This window comes from Rousettus aegyptiacus, unplaced genomic scaffold (assembly GCF_014176215.1).
Source record: "Rousettus aegyptiacus isolate mRouAeg1 unplaced genomic scaffold, mRouAeg1.p scaffold_m13_p_1, whole genome shotgun sequence".
Classification (NCBI taxonomy): domain Eukaryota; kingdom Metazoa; phylum Chordata; class Mammalia; order Chiroptera; family Pteropodidae; genus Rousettus; species Rousettus aegyptiacus.
In genome coordinates this window covers 28,559,669-28,578,783 of record NW_023416284.1, presented here as the reverse complement: position 1 = coordinate 28,578,783, position 19,115 = coordinate 28,559,669, and the positions used below count along the sequence as shown (strand labels likewise).

The 19,115-nt window shown below is 51.1% G+C and overlaps 2 protein-coding genes across 4 annotated transcripts in view; both read right to left on the bottom strand.

Annotated features, from left to right (window-relative positions):
* Positions 1 to 3,162: 3,162 nt before the first annotated feature.
* Positions 3,163 to 7,256, bottom strand: ARTN (artemin). The gene is given in 4 exon segments (XM_016123700.2): positions 3,163 to 5,099; positions 5,185 to 5,338; positions 5,340 to 5,348; positions 5,658 to 7,256. Coding segments are annotated over 4 exon segments (702 nt in total). The 5' UTR covers positions 5,727 to 7,256; the 3' UTR covers positions 3,163 to 4,629.
* A 3,006-nt stretch (positions 7,257 to 10,262) lies between these two features.
* Positions 10,263 to 19,115, bottom strand: part of ST3GAL3 (ST3 beta-galactoside alpha-2,3-sialyltransferase 3) — a 156,380-nt gene continuing 147,527 nt past the window's right edge. For 2 of the 3 annotated variants that reach the window (XM_016123705.2, XM_016123707.2), the window contains 3 exons: positions 15,685 to 15,831; positions 15,360 to 15,506; positions 10,263 to 11,301 (listed from right to left, as the gene is read on the bottom strand). In XM_016123705.2, the coding sequence (XP_015979191.1) occupies positions 11,212 to 11,301; positions 15,360 to 15,506; positions 15,685 to 15,831 (384 nt within the window). In that variant the 3' untranslated portion in view covers positions 10,263 to 11,211. The remainder of the gene's footprint in view (positions 11,302 to 15,359; positions 15,507 to 15,684; positions 15,832 to 19,115) is intronic. The other variant, XM_036232888.1, reaches the window with a different exon arrangement.

Below are 19,115 nucleotides of genomic sequence, written 5' to 3'. Positions count from 1 at the left end.
TGATATTTGAGTTTATGTGGATGTCCTGTATTTTTATTTATTAAACCTGACACCTTTCCCCACCTCCACCTCCAACTATGGTCTCCTTAATAACAGAAAATGTTTCTGACTGACCTCTGAATTCTCATAACTAACTCAGTCCATGACAGTTAGTGCTCGATTAATGTTAAGAGAATGATGACTTCTCTGGCTGTAGAGTTGAGAATGACTAGAGGGGGTTGAGTCTTGAGATAAAGAGACCTGTTAGCAGGATGAGTAATAAACCATTCTCAAAATCGTGAAGGCTTCAATGGAATAAGCATTGGGGATAGAGAAAAGGGGATGGATTTGCAAGATCCTAAGATGTGAGGATCAATGGATAAGAGAACTGACCAAGCTCAGGGACTCTAGGATGTTGCCAAAGTGGCTGGCTTGTGTCATTGGATGGAGGTTGGCACCTTTCACTCTGTGGGGAACACTCAAGAAAGTTTGGAAGCTGGATATCAGAGAAGCTCTTTGATAGGAGGTTCAGAGCAAGGTAGAGAAGCATGAGAGTGGATCTGAAGGAGCAAACAGATTTCCAGGACAGATATGTTAAGTTTGAGGTTTCAGAGGATATGCAGATAGAGTTGGAAATACGGACTTGGAGCTCAGGAGAAAGGGCCAGGCTGGAGACACAGTGTGAGCATCATCTGCAGGAAAGTGGTAACTGAAACCATGGGAGTAGACAATGTTGTTCAGTGAGAGAGTAGAATGGGAAGAGGAGAAAGCCTAGATCAGAGCCCTGAGGAACACTTAAGAGGCAAAGAGAGAGAAAAAGGAGCCCCAAAATAGTCTGAGAATGAGCAGCTGGAGGGATGGAAGTAAAAGCAGAAGAGTACGGGAGCAAGAGAGTCAAGACAGGACAGGTTTTCAAGGAGTACTGACAAAGTTGAGTGCTTCTGAGAGTTCTAGGGACTAAAAACTAAGAAGTGGCCTTTGGGTTTAGTAATGACGTGACCTTAGCAAGAGCTCTTTTAGTGAAGGAGAAGACATGGAAGCAAATTTTACACACACACACACACACACACACACACACACACACACACACACACATACATATATATACTTGCAGTCACAGTCACTTTTGTAATCTTGTGATATATTTGAGCAAGTTAATGTGCAGAGGGAAAGATATTCAATGGAAAAAGGTTGAAGAATGGGGAGGCCTGTAAATAATTAAGATCAAGAGCCCAAATATGGAGTCTTGAGTACAGATGGTGGGATTAATCTAGCTAGCTACAAGAGTACTAATTTATAATGGTAACTAGAACAGACGATACCTCGAGGTCCATGGATTCCTGGGGAATCTCTGAATGAGCTGCATCATCTGTGAACTTTCTAAAATTGTTTACCAGATTTACACATAGTTTTTTCAGCATTTGGGGTGAGGTGGGGTGGGGAGAGGATCCTTGGCTTTCATCAGATTCTCTAAGAACTGTACAACTCCAAAACAGGTCAAGAAGCACTCCTATGAACAAGAAAGGTGATCTTACATGACACAAATTCTAGCTCTTTTCTTGGATTTCTCTGCTTCCTATCCATCCTCTTCTTTTCAAGATGAGATCTCAGTTAATCAGCCAATTCACATATACTCTGTCATATGGATCTCTAGCCATGGGAAGTATGGCAATCCTCAGTCAAGAGAGGAAGAAAACCACTGGCAAGGGCAGGAGAAGCATGAACCTTGGTCTCTGGGTGAAACAAAAATCTAGAGGGAAGTTTTGGGTGCTCCCTGGGGCTTGAAAAACAGCATTCCAAAGTTTCCTGTAGTTTTCCATCTTACAGGAAGGAGGTGGTGACTTGATATCCCTTTGGAGACTGTATCATTGTTCTGGGAAGACCACTCAAATGGGCCTTGAAGTTCTGCCAATGTGGAACAAAGACTACAGTAAAAAATGGAGATACCAGAGCCACCTGTGGCCCCCAGGAGTGACAGTGTTCTGACTGGTGAGGTCATGTACTAGGTGACCTCAGCTAAATTGTAGGCAGAAAAGTGTGCCTTTGAAGCTTGTTTCCTTTAGGGAAAATAGCTTTATTATTTTTTAAAGGGATTTGGGTTGTCATGAGCTGCAAATTGAGACTGGCTTTTGTGGGAGTGAAGTTATTGTTTCATCTGGGACTTTGTGAGATGTTGGGCAGGATCTCTTCAGGGGTCAGAATGCGGCCATGAGTTGGGGGGACTCTACTCCCTCGAGAACTGGCATTTTGGGAGGTGTTGAGAGCCAGCACCCTTAGCGTGGGGTCTGACTTGCCTCTCTTGCTGTGAGCATTGTCAGCAATGGCTCTAATCCATCTACGTTAAATGGCTCTGAGAGCAGAAGTGTCCACTAAGAGGCAGGGGCTGGAGAATTTGGGGACTGGGCCGGGCTTTCCAGTTTTTCTAGCAGGGGCTCCCTAGTCCTAGTGACCTGGAATTGACAGTCCTAGTGACCCTCAACCAGGGCCAGGGCCCAGGCCTTTATGAGGTTTCTGCAAAATGGTACCATTTTGGAGGGTTGGGGGGAGGAAGACTAAGGATCCTGAATCTCTTTTTTTTTTTTTTACGCCTACAGCACCTGGTCTTCCTAGGTGGTCTCCTATCCCAGTACAAACCAGTCCTGCCTTGCTTAGCTTCTGAGATCAGACATTGGGCTTGTTCAGGGTGGCATGGCCATAGACCATGGACCATGGCTCCACTGGGGCACAAACCCAGGACCTTCCGTGTTTAAAGCAGATGTGTTAACCGTTACACTATGGAACCATGTTCCTGAATCACTTTAGAGCAGAGAGAGCAGCCAAGGAGGTGTCAGAGGGCAGCAGGAGAGCACCAAAGTTTTGGGAGCACCTAGAACTGGGGCAGTAAACACGGAAGAGTGGAAACACAGGCTTGTTTCTCCTCCTTGACTCAGAATATGCTGAGCTTCAGAGAACTCTTGCCAGCTCCTCACTGGGTAAAGGGAGAATCTGTGCCAAAGTAGGGAGGCATTTCAGCAGTTGGAAAGAATTTTGGCTAGCAGTGTTAAATACCTGAGGGATCTCACCCTTAACCCACCCACTCTCATGCACCTTGGCTGCAGCTACGGCCTCTGCTCAGTTGTCAAATCGACCTCTAGCCCGTACCTCCCTTTTCAGATGCTCTCTTGCCCTGGGGTGCTTTCCTCAGTTCCTGAAAGCCCCTCTAGATGTCCCATGATTCCTCAAACTCAGCATCCTTTCCACACGTCTCCGTCTTATTTCCAAAGAAAATCATATAGGACAAATTCATAGGACCCAGGAAATAAGGTTTCATAGGACATGCAGAAAAGCTCAGAGCGATGGCATTGACTTTTGGGAGATGACTCAGGGACAGTGTGGAAGGCCAGGGTCAGCACTAACGTCTTTCTTCAAGATGAAGGTATATTTCTCTTAGCTTCTTGTTCTTTTTCATATTGTTTGCCAAATTGAATATAAATAATTATTTATGTAATTATTGTCTGTCTTGTAATTTAAGCTTAAGGGCAGAGATCATGTCCCTTTTACTTCCATATCCCTGGTGTCTACCCAATATCTAACATATAAGAAGTGCTTAATATTTGTCAAATGAATAAATGAATATCTTTATCACCCAAGATGTAGATCCTGCTTGGGGCCCTCAGTTCTTTCTTGCATTCTTATCCCTTTGATGCTCTGTGCTTCATCCCCCTAAGCCAGCCCTCCACTGGCCTTTTCAGATGCTCTCTTGCCCTGGGGTGCTTCCTGCATTGTGGGTAGTAAACTCCCTATGCTGAACCATCTGCAAGTGGAGGAAGCGAATGTACCTGTAAGGGTGCTCTGGAGGGTAGGACACTGATCAGTGACAGTGGGATGGGGCAATGTGTGCTTCTTCGTGTCTTTACCCATTAAGCAAGGCCCCTGGGATGCCTGAGGTCACAGGGTAGGGCTTCCTCTACCAGTAACCCCAATACCCAAGTGCTGGGGACTGTGCAGAGGATTGTGAGCTGGCCTCTCTGGGTTGGTGAACTGCTGGCACCTTTGCCACTCACTCTATGTTCCATGCCTTCCATCTCCTAGAGCTGCAGTTGGAGATCTGAGCCAGGCCTGTGATTGCTGAGTCAGCCCTGCAGTTGTGAGTGAAATGGTCAGGGCATCATCTCCAGCCAGCTGTTTCTACTCATCCAGCCCCCGCTGCCCAGGAAAAGATCTGACAAACCACAGAAGTAAATAAATAACTTAGAAATAATAAATAAGGGTCCAGGTCCCAGGAGTGAGAACCAGGCCCTCTCCAGCACAAGAACTTCAGCAATGCCACTGCAATTCGTCTCCTCCAATTCTGTCCCCACAGGTCCTAGACTGAGGCTGAGACCTCAGACACTGCTGGGTTCTTCAGAGGAGTCCTCAGTCTGCGGCCTGGTCTGTGCCAGAGTCTGTGAGAAGTGAGTCCTAAGGTCTTCATAGCCGAGGTCTCTGGTGCTGTAGGGCTCGGGCTCACAGGGTGAAAACCCTGGCTGCTGGTCAGTCCTTCCTCCATCTGCCCAAGGCTGATGTCCATCACTCGCTGAGCTGAGGCCTGTGGTGTCCATTTTTGGTTGAGGCCCCTGGCTCCTTTCAGGAAGGAAGATCCTCAGGTCTGCAAAACCTTGGAGCAAGTCTTCAGCCCAGGCAGCCGCAGGCAGTGGCTGAAAGTCGGTCCACAGTCCTCCAGGTGCTGTTGACGTCCATGAAGGAGACGGCCTCATAGTTCGTGGGCCGGCAGCAGGGCTGGCTGACCGGCAGGGAGCCCGGGGGCTGCCGTAGGGTCCCGGTGCCCAGCAGGCTGGCCAGGCTGAGGTCGTGCGGGGAGCGCGCGCGGCGGCAAGAGCCGCTGCAGAAGCGGAAACGCACCAGCTCGTCGGAGCTGTGGCCCAGGCCCAGTGCGCGCACCGGCACCAGCTGCGAGCGCAGGCGACAGCCCCGTGTCCCCACGGCCCGTGAGCGGCCGCTCCGGACCCCGGCACGGGCCGCGCGGCCCCCGCGGGAGGGCGAGGGCACCGGCGCAGGCGCGGGGGGCGGAGACGCGGGCCGGAGCGGTTGGGGCGGTGGCCGCCGGGCTCGTCCGCCGCAGGAACGGGCTGCGCGGCCCCCTGGAATGAGACACAGTCAGGCGAGGGGTCCCGGGCCAGCCCCGCCCCAGCCCGCCCCAGCCCGCCTCCTCGCCCTCTCACCTACCCGGCAGGTGGCCGGCGAGGGGCGCCGGGACCGGCGCGGGGCCTTCGCGGGTGGCGGTGCTGCGGAGCGTGGAGCCAAGGGAGGCCTCCGCGACGCTGCTTAGCAAGGCCAGAGCGGCCAGCGTTGGCCACAGGGCAGACTGCGCAGAGAGACAAAAGTGGAGCCTCAGGGGTGGGCTCAGGGCGGTGAGAGGCCAGGAATGGGCTGAGGCAGCAGAGATCAGAAGATGATGGGCTTCTCATTGGATGAGGGAAGCTCAGGAAAGGTTTAGGTAGGAGGAAAATGGGTCTGCTGCCTCAGGAAGCCTAGAGGAGAAATCATCTGAGGGTGGTGACTTTCCTCCATACTCCGAGTTCCTCCCTGACCGGTTCTCTCTTTGTTTCTGACACTTGCTCAGGATAAACCGTGCTCTTCCTCCCCAATCAAGCCACCTTTCCTCAACACAGGTGGGAGTCGCTGGGAGAACCACTCACCTGCCGCCTGGGCTGGGGCCAGCAGGGCAGCACAGAGGGGCCTCCAGGTCCAGGCTTCATCTCTGTCATTACCAGGAGCTCCCATCAGCCTAGTTGACCTGTTCCCCCACCCTCCTCTTGAGGCAGCTTGGAACATTGAGAGATGAGTTATCCTTTGAGAAGACCATCCCTCCACTTCCGTTTCTCCAGGCGAGGAACAAGGGGCTTGGATAGCTGGACTCAACCCAGGAGGAGAAGTAGCTGCATCAGGAACTGTTTCCTCTCTCAATCCTTACAACTCCATGACGTTTCCCCCATTTTCCAAATGAGCACACAAGGCTGAGAGAAGTTCAGCCATTGTCCAAGGTCACTATGGTCACAAGGCGAGACCCACACAGTGGTGGTAGTAGGGGGAGGTGACGAGAGAGGAGTGTGTGGAAAGGGTATTTTCCACAGGACTTTCCTGCTCTGTGCTGCAGGACAGGTGCTGCCATAAACAGCTGGAGAAGACAGTAGCTGGATCCCCTCGGTCCCAAAGAGATCTTTCTCTCCGTGTCATAGAGGAGGGTTAAGGTACTTGCTGGGTGACCTGAGTTATCAATAGTAGCGAGGCCCAGGCCTTAACCTGTGCTGCCCATCCAGCACTGCTGCACCTTGCTTCTCTGTGATCATAGTACGCAGAGCCACCTGAGTTCTCTCTTCTGACCACAGATGTCCTTCAAGAGCCAGCAGATGGAGACCGAAGGGCCCTCATGGGGCCTGGGCCATGGCTACATATGGCCACCAGGGGGCAGCATCTGCTAAGCCTGTAAACTCAAAGGAAGGGTGGGCTTTTCCCTACCCTCAGCCAGACTCAGGCATGAGCAACTCCCAGGGTGGCCAGCCGGGCCTCAACACCAGCCTGGTCTGCAAGAGATGAGCCACCCTGAGAGCAGGTCCAGTTCTGTGTCCCTTCAAGCTTCCTGTGGATCTGACAGCCAGGCCCTGCTCCTCATGAGCAAGGCTTCTTGAGCCCCATCAGCTTTTGTGAGCCTACAGTGGCTGGCAATCCCAAACACCCCTTGGGACCCAAGAGCCCTCAGGAACCTTCACCAGCTGACCTACTCCTGGGTCCCAGTTGTCACCTGCACCTCCCATCCCCTAGCACACAGAATATCTGCACACTTGTGGGTCAGACCTCCAGGCCTCTGCCAGCAACAAGGACCCCCTGAGATAGTGTGGTCTATCTCAGGGCCAGGTGTGCTTGACTAACTGAATAGGGGCCCTGAGGGGCCAGGACAGTGACTGTTCTCACTGATGGAGAGAAAGCTGGGCATGGAAACCTTCAGGGCCCCCTGCGCTAGGGGGAGCCCAGGAGCAGGTCTCTTGAAGTCAGCTAGGCCCTTTCTCTCTCTCCTGGTGGTCTGGGGCCACTTGGTCCTCCAGCCCTTGCCTCCCCATCCACCAGCCAGATACTTACCATGGGGGGTCCTTCGCCGTGTTCTTTTAAGCACCTTTCCTGGGACCAGTGCTGAACTTTCCCCCGCAGCTCAAAAGGCCCATGCCTGGGGCTGTGCACTTGGCAGTGCCTGTTTTAGCCAAAAGCGTGGCTTTGGCAGCCAGTCTGCGCCCTGTAGGCAGCGGGAACTTCACATTACAGCGGGCCGGCAGGGCTAGTATACACAGTCCGACTAGTGGCAAGAGGGACTGAGGGGGCTGGGAGGGGCGGAGAGCTGCTAAGCAGCCCAGGAGAGGGAGGATGTGAGAAAGGAGTAGTGGGGGACTCTCCTGCTCTCCCCCCTCCCTCCTGGAGCTGGGACAAGGGTTGGACCAACAGGTCGGCTTACCACGGGTGCAGGGCTCTGGGTCTCGGATGCAGCGAAGGCTTGGGGCCGAGGGACCTGCTGCTGGCGGAGCCCGTGGGCCGCGTCTGGGGGCCGGGCCCAACTCCATCCCTCAGCAGCCTCATGCCTGCCGCCGCTGGTGTCAAATTCCAGCCCCAGCGTCACCGGATCCCGGGGTGGGGCCCGGAGCGCCCCCAACCCGCCCCACCTTTCAGGGCTCACCTGGCCGCTCCACCCGACAGGATCCGGTCCCCGCCCCCTAGCTTGGCTAAGTCCCCCAAGGTGCAGGGGAGGACGCTGGGAAATGGAGAACACAGGACGCTGGAGAACCCGGGCAGCGGAGAGGCGCGGAAAGTGGGCGTTCAGAGTTTGTAGACACGCGAAGTAGGGAGTTGGGAGGCCGGGCTGAGGGCGGAGAGGGAGGGGACAGGCCAGTCTCTGCCTTGAGCCACGGTCCCTTTGGTTTGCGTGGTCTCCGGGGGTCCGGCTGGCTGTTCCGCAGTGACTTCTCCGCGCTCTCTGGTCCGCCGCTAGTTTCTTCTCTCAAAAGACCCATCAAACTCGTTGGGTGGGCCAGGCATAGTGTGGGGCTTTCAAGGTCTGCCTCTGTTCTAGCCCTCATTACTCCCCTCTAGCGCTGCCTGGGGCTTGGAGTAGAGACACTCCTGGGAACCCTACCGCTCGCCCACATTGCAATGCAAGGACAGTGTTTGTAGGAGTGGGTGCACGAGGCTGAAGGGGAGGGTCACGGAAGAGGAACATTTGTGCTCAGGCTTGAGGTAGGACCTGGAGGGTAGTATTTCAGAAGCCTAATTATGGCAATTTGGCAGGTGGGGTGGCGGTTGGGTAACATGGATAGAGATAAAGAAAGGCCAGATGCTGTGTCATACCAGGGAGTCTGGACTTCATCCTAATGACTCTGGGCACCACTAAAAAGTTTCAGTCTGGAGAATGGTGTATCAAACATGTACTTCAGAGACTGACTGGCTGCAGTAGGGAGGATGGTTTGGAGGCAAGAGGTGGAGATCTGCTGGGAGTCTGCTGGGGAAGCGGAGTCAGAAGCCGAGTGGTGGGGAGAAAATGGGGCTTTGCTGGCTTTCAGGGCCACAGCGTTTGCTTTTTGAGAACTTAGCTAGTGCCTGACTGGATGGGGTGACGAGGTAGGACAGACACCAGCATGTCTCTGGCCTCGGTGACCAAGTGGAGGGGATGCATTCTGGCAGCAGAGGCTTCCTGGCAGAGGGGCAGGAGCTCATGAGTTTAGTGTTGGACATGCTGAGTGGGAAGGACATGTGGACTATCCTAGTGGAAAAGTTTAGGATGCAGCTGAATTTGTAGCCTGGAGCAAAGTGGAGAGAGCTTGACTGGAGTTGGCAATTTGGGAATTGTAAACCAACTGACAATTGGAAGCAGTGAGTGGGATGAAAGTCCTCAGGGAACGTGTGTGGACCAGCTATAGCCTATGTATCAGAACCACCTGTGAACCTTTTAAAACTACCCACATCTGGGCCCCACCCGACCTGAATCAGAATCGTGGTGTGGACATGTGCAGTGTTCCAAATCTGCACAGGTGATTGTGGTGTATGGCCAGGGCTCAGAACCACAGCTTATGTGAGAGCATTTTCTGTGCACAGGTGGGGATTATAAGCCAGACTGCAGAGAACTGCTGCTGGTGGTGGGGGGCTATCTACAGGCTTGAGGGACCTCTGTGGGACCGAAGTCCAAGCAGTGAGCAGCTCCACTCTCTGCTGCCCCCCACAACTGGCTGACCAGTTGGGGTGGCTTTCCTGGGGCTTTATCAGACATGGCTGTGGCATGCAGGCTATATACCCTGTACAACTCCAGGGGGTGCTATTCACACAGATTGCAATGTGCACTGGAGTTGTACATCATAGCAGCCCAGCAGAATCTGAAGGAAGTTTCTGAGTTTGCCTGTCCCTCAGTCAGGGCCTTGCTCTCCCCTTAGCTGAGAATGCTTCTGCCTGAAGATAAGCTACAGAAGGGGACACATGGGAAGCTGGTAGTTTTGGGGATAACCAGAACTTGAATGGGGATGGCAGGTGAGAGGCCAGGGGGCCAGCCAGCCCCACTTACTGCCAAGGTGGCAGCTCCAGCTGGAAGCTCACTCCATGGCCTCAGGTGTAGATGCATGTTTGGCCCATTCTCAGGCCTGCTTTGGGATGCTGGGGGGGGGGTGGCGGTGGTGGTGGTGGTGGTGGTGTCAGATTCCAGGGTCCTAAGGGGGAAAGATGGGAAGAGACGTCCTTTCTAGTATTTGCCAGAAGGTGTCTAGAGCTGGGTTGTACCTTCCTGTTCTGTGAGGAAAGACAGGGGTGAGGTGAGAGAGTATGCCTGTGACCTTTCCAGGGCTCACCTAAAGGTGACAGGAGTGGGTTAGGTTTGTGGGTCTCTCTGCCTTGGTGGCTCAGCCAGGTATCTTATGCTTGCAGGAGTCTCTGTCCCTGCAGCACTGGGGCTGTGGTGACCCAGAGGCACTATCCTAGGAGTATAGGCTTCAATCCTCTGCTCTCTGGTGCCTTTAGGAGGCACCAGGGTAGACTCTGGGGCAGGCCCTGATCCCCCTGGTCTAGATCTATTAAAGCAAACAGGGTACAGGGTTGTGTGGGATGGGAGAGGTTCTAGAAGGCCCCTAGGTGACTATCCAGGTCTTGCCGTTGACATGAGAAATGAAAGGGACCCAGGAATCTGTGGGCTGGAGAGAGAGCCCTTTGGTTTGGTACAGTTGCTGAGGCCCCAGTTTCCTGTTTCTTTCAGGAGAGTCAGAGAAAGCAAGACGAGGTCGGGTTCGGGGAAGAGCTTTATTGCTTCCATGATGGCTGCCCAGGATGGCTGTCACAGCCTGGGTAAGCTCCTTGAGCCTCACTTCCCTCTGGTCCAGCCTAAAGGCAGAACCCAAGGACCTGGCTACCAAGTTGGTCAGTCCAGGCCTGGGGCACTGTCCTGTGGATCAGTAGCAGCTGGGGAAGGGGCCATTCCCATTGGCTGGGCCAGGCATCACCTTCTGAGCTCTGAAGTTCCCTCTGCTCTAGCCAGAGGCTATCTTGTTGGCTTAAAGGATGGCTCCAGGGTTTCCCTGTGGGACAGCTAGGGGCTGGTGTGTAGGAATACCCCATTGTCCCCCCAAGAAAGGCCAAATCGTGCCATGAACTAGAGGGGCCTGGCATGAGACCCTGCCCCTCCCTGTGGCCCTGGAGCATAGTACAGGCAAGTAATGGCACTCCCACTCTACAGGGAGCCCACTGGTACCACTGCCTGGTGGGCCCTCTAGTGGGCTTCTTTCTGCATGGCAAGTGGACCAAACTTGACATCTCCAAACTTATTTAAAAATAAATTATCCCTACCCCCCTCCCCCAAATTCACAAAATGATAATACACCAAACACTGATTGGAGAGATAATTCTGACAGCAGCCTTGCTGCCTAATGTCCACCTCCTGCATGCTGGGCCTGCTCGGTATGGCCGGTGGCCTCCTGGCTCTCTGGCTTCAAGGACCCAGGCTGAGAGTGAGGCCAAGTGCTGGTCTTTGAGGCTGGCCTCTGAGCAGACTCCGCTCTGGCTGCCCCACCAAGGCTTTGCCACCCCTGGGGCCACTTGGCACTGTTCATCTCTGGGTCTGAAGACTCTTGCACCTCTAAGGCAGAGCTAGACCAAGGCCAATGAAGTGGGCAGGTGGTTGGCTGCTGCTTGCTCTTGGTGGTGCCGGGACCTCTTTGTCTACGTGTTGGGCCCACCTCAGATGCCACTGGTTAGGTCGGTGATGACACGTGCTTTCACCAGCTTCCGCAGAAACTCTTTCTCTCGCTGAATATTGTGTGTCCAAGACTGGAAGGAAAGAGATGGAGGAGAGGTCGATTGGGCAGCCCGGGTAACTGCTGAGATACAGCCCCGCTACCATGCGCCTTCACAGGGCCTGGTACCCTCTTCTGACCACCACCCTCCAATGCTCTGTGACTGCGGGATACTGGCTCTAGAAGTGCCACAACTTCTAACCCCTTTTCCCATCCTGAAATAACTATGCCTCTTGACTTCTTCCAAGTCCAGGTCCTAGGCACCCTTAGGTCTGGCTCAGGCCTGGGGGTGGGCCCTGCTGGAAAGAGAGCTGGGTGAGGCGGCTTAGTCATTCTCTGGCCTGATGCAATCCACTGGCCTGGGGACAGCTGATGAAATCCTGCCTCTCAGATCAGAGGATCCAGGGGGCCTGAGGACAAGAGGTTCATCTGTTAATGTGGAAATTACAGGGAAGATGCTGCCTTCTCTCGGGAAAGACGCACCCAGGCTCAGGTTCCTTCCTATCCCCAGTACTCACACCAGGAAGCTTTGATGACTAAGTTTCTCAATGGAAAAGGGTTGACTGACTGACTGAATGAATGAATGCCAATATCCTTATCATAATTTGTACCTAACTGACTGCTCCGTTACATCTGTCAGTGCTCAGCTGATAGTGATACTAACAGCCACTATTTACTGGTGCTAAGAACTTATAGCTCTGTCTGGTCCTTATTCTGGTCCAGTTAACTTTCTCCAACCTCCCAAATCTTTTCAATTCTGAAACTTAGGTAAAATTCCCCATATTCTTCTTCTCTGAACATTCCCTTCAACTTCTTGTGCTAACCACAAGCCTGGCTGCCGTGAAGGACAACGTTCCTCTGCTCAGGGGTGACCCTTTCGTCCTACACGTCCACACTCCACAGTGCTGGAGGTGGGTAGGTCTTCCTCACTCTTCATTGCTGCGTCTACACAGTTGCCCCTCCACACTCCCTCAAGCCTCCGGCTCCTTTGAGGTTCCCGTCATCATACTCTGCAGACCACAAGTTGCCCCTCCTTGTCACCGCTGGGTGATCTGCTTTCCTTCCTTGAAGATTTAAGCGTCTGTCTCTCAGTCTCTCTTTGGAGACAGGGACTATTTGGCACAGAGTAGGAGCTCAATAAATATGTGTTGAATGAAAGTAGATTTTCCAGGTAAGAAAATGGCGGCTTGGAGGAATGGCAGGGCCAGGATCCAAGCAAACAGAGAAACTCATACAACTCTTTACTTACGCCTCCCCTTCATCACTTCCTAGGAAGAAGTAACTGGTCTGAAAGGACAGCTTCAAGAGCACCCACTGGGAGTCACTGAGGAGGGGAAGGTCAGCAGAGGAATGGATATTTGGTGATATTAAGGAATTACTAATTTTTCTAGGTGTGATAATGGAATTATGAGAGTAAAAAAACAGTCCTTATCTTTTCAAGAAACTTACTGAAATATTTATGGCCGGAGTGGTATGCTGAGGCTTGTTTCCAAATAATCAGCGGAGGGGGAAAGGATGAGGGGAAGGACGGGCGAAACAATCGCCGTGTGCTGGGAGGTGGGTGACAGCTACATGGGAGCTCATTCTGTTATTCCTCATATTTATGACTATGTTTGACAATGTTCATAATAAAACAGTAAACACACAGTCTGCCTGGGGTGGAGCCCTCTTGGCCCCGGAAATGCCACCTCTCTGGTGCTCTCTTCTTCGCGATTCCTCCTTCCATGCAGACAACACAGGAGCTTCCCAGAGCTCCTGCACTACACTGTCCAGGGGCTAGGGCAGGATTCTGCTGGCCCCGGGTCCCTGGCCTCACCAGGACCTGACTCTGAATGCTGATGTCCATCCACTCACAGAAGGGCCTGCCCTCTGACAGCTCTTCCTCTGTCTTTGTCTGGCTCCCCTTCTCCCACCCAGTCCTCAAATATCGCTGCTGCCCTAACTGTCTGCACTTCTTGCTCTACTGTCGCCCTAGAAAACCTCATCCACATCCGCCCTGTATCTGAACACGCAGTTGTGCTCACAACCCATAAATCCGCATTTTCAGCTTGGATTTCTCTGCTGTGTTCTGCTTTAGGAGTCTTTAGCTCTTGCTTAGACTGCTGGGACAGCCCCCTACCTAGCTTCCACTCCTGCCTTGCACTCCTCTATTTCATGCTGCAGCCACAGTGACCCTACTACATGCTAAGCCACAACTTAAAAAGCTTCTGCCTCTGTGGCTCCCTCTAGCCTTCAGAGCAAAGTCCAAACTCCTCACCATGGCAGAGAAAGCCTTTCATGACCTCACTACTGCCTATGTCTACGGTCTCTCACCCTCCTTCACATTAAGTTATTGTAAATGAAATATGTAAGAGACCAAATATATAAGTGAACAGAAGCCAGGAGGCAGGTAAAAGCTGTGAGAACAGTTTGGAGTGGGTGCTGGCTGGGGACAAAGCAGCAAGAAGAAACACCAAGAGAGACAGAGATGGAAAGACTAACAGGGTCATGGTAATAAGCAGGCCACAGCTGATGGGACAAGACAGCTTCGGAGCTGCCCTGGACCCAGGGGGAGCTTCCCACTCCTGAACCCCATTCCAGCAACAGGAGGCCCAGCTGGAATGCCATTCCTGGTTTTCCCTGAGATTCCCAAGTCTCTCTACCCCTGAAATAACTTCCAATTACTTGGGGTAGTCTGATTGAAACATAAAAGACTAAAACAGTAAAGATGGTAACTGAAGCCGTGGCTGGGGATCCCAATGTCCCAGAGAATAGGTAGCGTGAGGAGAGAAGACTGTCTAGGATGGAGGCCTGGCAAATGCTGATTCTTAAGGGGTGGACTGACATCAAGGCCACTGAGAAAGAGAATGAGAGTGGCAAGTGAAATCAGAGGAACACTAGAAATTACTGACTTAGAAGTCCAAGCAGGAGAGAGTTGAAAGAATAGTCAACATGAAAAGTGTTCCTGAGAGAGATCAGGAAAGACGAGACTTACATGTGTCCACTAGATTGGGCAGCCTTGAGGTAAGTCCCTGGTGGCCCTGGTGGGAGTTGCATCAGGTAAAGGGGGAGCCAGGCTGTGAGCGGTGAAGGGCCAAATGGGAGTGAGGAGTGCAAAGGGGAGGGCGCAGCAGGAGCTGACAGAGGCCCCCCTGCAGCTTGTTCTCTCACTGGAGGAGGAGAGCGCGATGGGAGCTTTTGGGGAGTGTTAGGCTCTGTTACAGTGTGATAGGGAATGGAGAAGGGCACGTAAAGATGGGTGAGTAGGAATGAGGGCTAGCTGAGATGAGAACCTTGACATTTACAGAACTATGATCTGCACAGACGGGAGATTTCCTCCAACAACCCCCCAGCCAGATGCTGGAGTAGAGAAGCTATTCAACACGCTAGCCCAAGATGTCCAGGTTCCAGGCTGGCACCAGTGGAAGGCTAGCAGTAGAAGCAAAGTGAGTTTTAAGTGGGGTTCAGATTTTCCACATGGGCTTTTGCTGTGAGGGGAAAGATGCAGGAGAGGCTGACTGATAGGCTGGGAGAACTGTAATGCTTCTTGAACTTTAAGGTACTTACCCAGTGGATTACCTGGGAAGCAATTCTGGGCGATAAAGAGCTTCGGTGCTTGGCCATAGGGAAGGGTAGAGGAGGTACAAGGAGGATCCTGAGGCCAAGAGGCAATATCTGTGGGTTGTTTAAGGGGACAAGGAAGTCCTCTGGGGGAAAGACGGACTTAAGGTAGAAAGGATGGCTCTGAGCTGGTGCCCAGATGAGCGTATGATGGCTAGGGAACAGCGAGGAAGAGGCAGGTGCAGGACCAGGGCAGGGAGAAGGCCAGGGAGGGAAAGTTCAGGAAGAAGGCTGCAGAAAGGGATTCTGGGTTTGGGGGAAAGCTGGGGAGAGGGGCACAGAGGATGCTTGGTGGTCAAAGGCCCGCAGGCAGGGATGGACCTCCAGTGTCCCAACTTAGGTGAGAGTGGGGCAGCACCCTCCTGGGAGCTCTGGGCAGCCAGAGCAGACGCTAGCTCATCCCCCTACCATTTACCTGTGAGCACGGTCTGAGCCTGTCCTCTGTGCTGGAAGTACCCCTTCCCTCAGCCCTGCCCCTGCCCAGCCCCGAACCTCTCTGATGGCCGCCATGCGCACAGTCTCATAGTAGTGGAGGGGTGCATTGGGTGCGCTCATGTCGTAGCCAAAGCCTGCGACTGCCACCTCATCACAGCCGTGTAGTGCCATGGTCACTGCCACACTGCCAAGGGTCGGGATATTCTGGAGGAGAGTTCAGATGGAGAGCTCAATGAGGCTGAGGCCCTCCACATGCTCCCCAGCAGTTAGCTCCAACCCCTGGGACTGAGCCCTCTGTCCCCGCCCGGCTACCCTGTCCTTCCTTCCCCAGGACCCCTGACCCAGTTCCCCTCCTCCCTCTCCTGGGGCCCAGCTATCTCACCCCACGGCCCATGAGACCATTGTTGAAGGGCAGTCCAATGAGGGTGAAGGCAGCTTCCTGGATGAAATACGGGTTGAGAATGCGAATCTCAGGGGGCTCCTTGGGTACTCGAGTGGCCACAGATTTCCAGAAGCCGTCCGATGCACTCTGTGGACATAGCAGAAGTGAGTGTGAGCCGGGATCACAGCTTGTGATGGGACTGTGTCATTGGCAGGGTCCCAAAGTGTGTACAGGCAAATGAGAAACAAGGCGGGGGGCATGAGGTGTGATGCTGGGGAGCATGGGGCATGTGGGATAAACACCGCTGGTAGAGGGAGGACTGTGTGTGTTGGGGACACGAAATGTATGACAGAGACGAGGGTATGTGCTGGGAACAGTGAGCATATGGTGGGGCCACAGTGTGTAAGAGAGGATCCAGTGAGCTGCATGGTGGGGGCGTATAGCATGGGACACTAGGGGGTGCTGCTGTGGCCTGAGGGGTTTCTTGGGTCAACTGAAGGCCCAATGGTCCAGCTGTCCCCCATCCCGTCACAGCTCCTGAGCGGCCCAGGAGGAGCCTGCCCACTCTCTCCTATCTGCTCTGCTGGGCTTGCCTCCTTCCCCCTCTGCTGTCTCCTCGCTCTCTCAGTCAACTGTTCTAAAGTGAACCTGAAAAATAAAGACAGAATGTGAGCTACTATGGCAATGTAAAATAACACTAAAATCCCAGTTCTGCCATAGACGAGGGTTGGGTGACTCTGGGCAAGTGATAATCTCTCTGAGCTTCAGTTTAACTGCAAAATGGGATCATTCTTCCCTCAGAGATCTCATTATCATACTGGAAAGGCATCGGTTCTGAAATCTGACATCTCAAAGTCCGTTCTAGGGCCACAACTTCTAACTCTCTCCCTTCCTCTAGTCTCCAGCCCTGCTTTTCCAGGCCCTGAAACATACCACTTCAACTACTCTGGGCTCCCTCAACTCCCTGCCCCTTGCCCTTCTATTGTCCCAGCCCAGGGAAACCCTGAACCTGGGATCGACCCATTCATCCATCTTTACCACCCCTAAAACTAGGCTCCTGAGTGCTGCTAGTGCTGCTGGAGAAAGCCACAAACTGGCCCCGCAGTCTGGAGGCAGTACCAAACTGTGGACTCTAACCTGTTATTTCTAGGGAGTTTGTTAATTTGCTTAGAAAACCTAAAAGAATCAACTAAACTTAGAATAAATAAAATAATTTAGTAATAGGATCTGTACTCCAATAGGGAAGTCATCAGATATAATACAAAAGAGATCCCATTTGTAATCCTAACAAAAAATAATCAAATACTGATCAAGAAACTTAAATTTGTGAGACCTATAGGGGAAAAAAAGAAAGCTGTAATCCTTTATCAAGAGATCTAAAAAATGACTTAAAAAATGGGAGAGACAAACTATATCTTGGCTAGGAAGGCTGAGTACTAACATAAAGCCAATTCTCCACAGATTAATGTAGGTTTAACATTATTTTAAGAAAAATCCCAGTATGAGTTTTTTTAACTTACCAAAAGGATTCTAAAAACTCATCCAAATATTTCAGAGGCAAAAATAGCCCCTATGATTTAAAAATTAGACATTAGAGTACATTATGAATTTGAAATTATTGAAACATTGATAGACATATATCAAAACAAAGATCATTGAAAGAAGATAGCCCAGAAACAGATCGATCTATATATACACACACGCTTATGTTATGATAAAGGAAGCTTCACCATCAGTGGGAACGAGATGATTTTCTTAGCAAGTGATACTTGAAAATCTGCTATTTAGAAAAAAATGGTCCACTTATTGCCTCTCTTCACACTATACACAAACAACTAAATGCTAAAAAAGTAAAATTAAAAGAAAATTTAAACTTCCTAAACGTTAATGCAATGTTAGAAATAATAAAGAAAAAGATTAACAGATTTAGACTTTGTAAATATTTTTAGTGCTTTTGTACATCAAAAATATAAGCAAAATTAAGAGGGAAACAAAAAAGTGGAAAAATTTTGTCACAAATTAATAAATATATATTTTCAAAATTCATGAAATGTCAATGAGACCCCATAAAAAATGGGAAGAGAGTATGAAATAAGGTTGGTAAGCATGAAAAACTCAATGCTGACAAAAATGTAAATTAAAATAACCAGACACTATTTTTTACCCTCTAAAATGTATCTGTGACACTGTGTACATGTGCATCAATGTTTATAGTGCTTGTGGTAGTATGCTGAGGTAGAACTCTCCTATACTATAGGAGTAAAATTTGGTATGGCCTTTCTAAAAAGCAATCTGAATATGAATCAAAAGCCTCAAAACTGTTTACACCTGATGACTGCAACATTTCTCTCCTAAAAGTAATCAGAATGGTGAAGACCTTTGTGAAAAGCTTTTCCTTGCAATGTTACTTATAAAAGTGAAGAACCAGAAAGAAAATCTAAGTTTACAATAGAGATTTGGCTAAATGATACGCTTCTAAGAATTTTGTCATAGGGATGCACAAAATGTACTTAACCAATCCATTGTTGGTGGACATCCAAATTGTTTCTAGTTGCCCCAGATCTGCTGCAGCTCCTGTGTTCCTGATCCTCTAATGTCCTCAGGTAAACCAGAAACCTCGGAATGGACTTTAGTTTCTTCATCTCTCCAGCCCATCCTGTCCTACTGGTCATCTAACTCTTTTGATTCTATCTTCTTAGAATCCCACAGACTGATCCGTTCCTCCCAAACCCACTACTGCCACTGGAAGTCCAGGTTTCATCATCTTTCATTTGGACTCTCCTAATGACTAGCCATTTACAGTGTCTGTCTTGTTGACTGATCAGAGCCCAGAGCCCTGTAGAGTGACTGGAACATAAATAGTACACAATAAATGTTGAATTATATTCATTTACTCAACAAACATGTAATAAGTTCTTAGAATGAGCTGCCTCTGCCTCCCAAACCACTTCCCCCTCTGCCAGAATGATCTTTCTATGTACAAAGCAGATCGCATTATCACAGGAGATCTACCAGTGCCACAATCTTGGACTTCCCAGCCTCTAGAACTGTGAGAAATAAACTTCTGTTGTTTATAAACCATCCAATCTGTGGTATTTTGTTATAGCAACCCAAACGGACTGGTTTCAACTCCATCTCTGGTCACTCGCTGTGTGGAGAGCCTGGGCAAGGCACTCATCATTTCCTTGTGGATAAATGAGGATAGAAACAATTTATATTAAGAGCTATTGTGAGAATTAGATAATTCAGGTTGAGTGCTCAGCTCACAGTCTCCTGGTCTGCTGTTCTCATCGTCACTAGTCTTGCACTGTGACCCTCTACCTCGTAGGGCTGGAGCCCAGCACCGCACCTGGCAGCGAGTGTTAATGGAGAAGCCCAACCGAGGCTCCTGCACTGCCCTCACCAGCAGCAAAGAGCTCCCAACTGGTCAG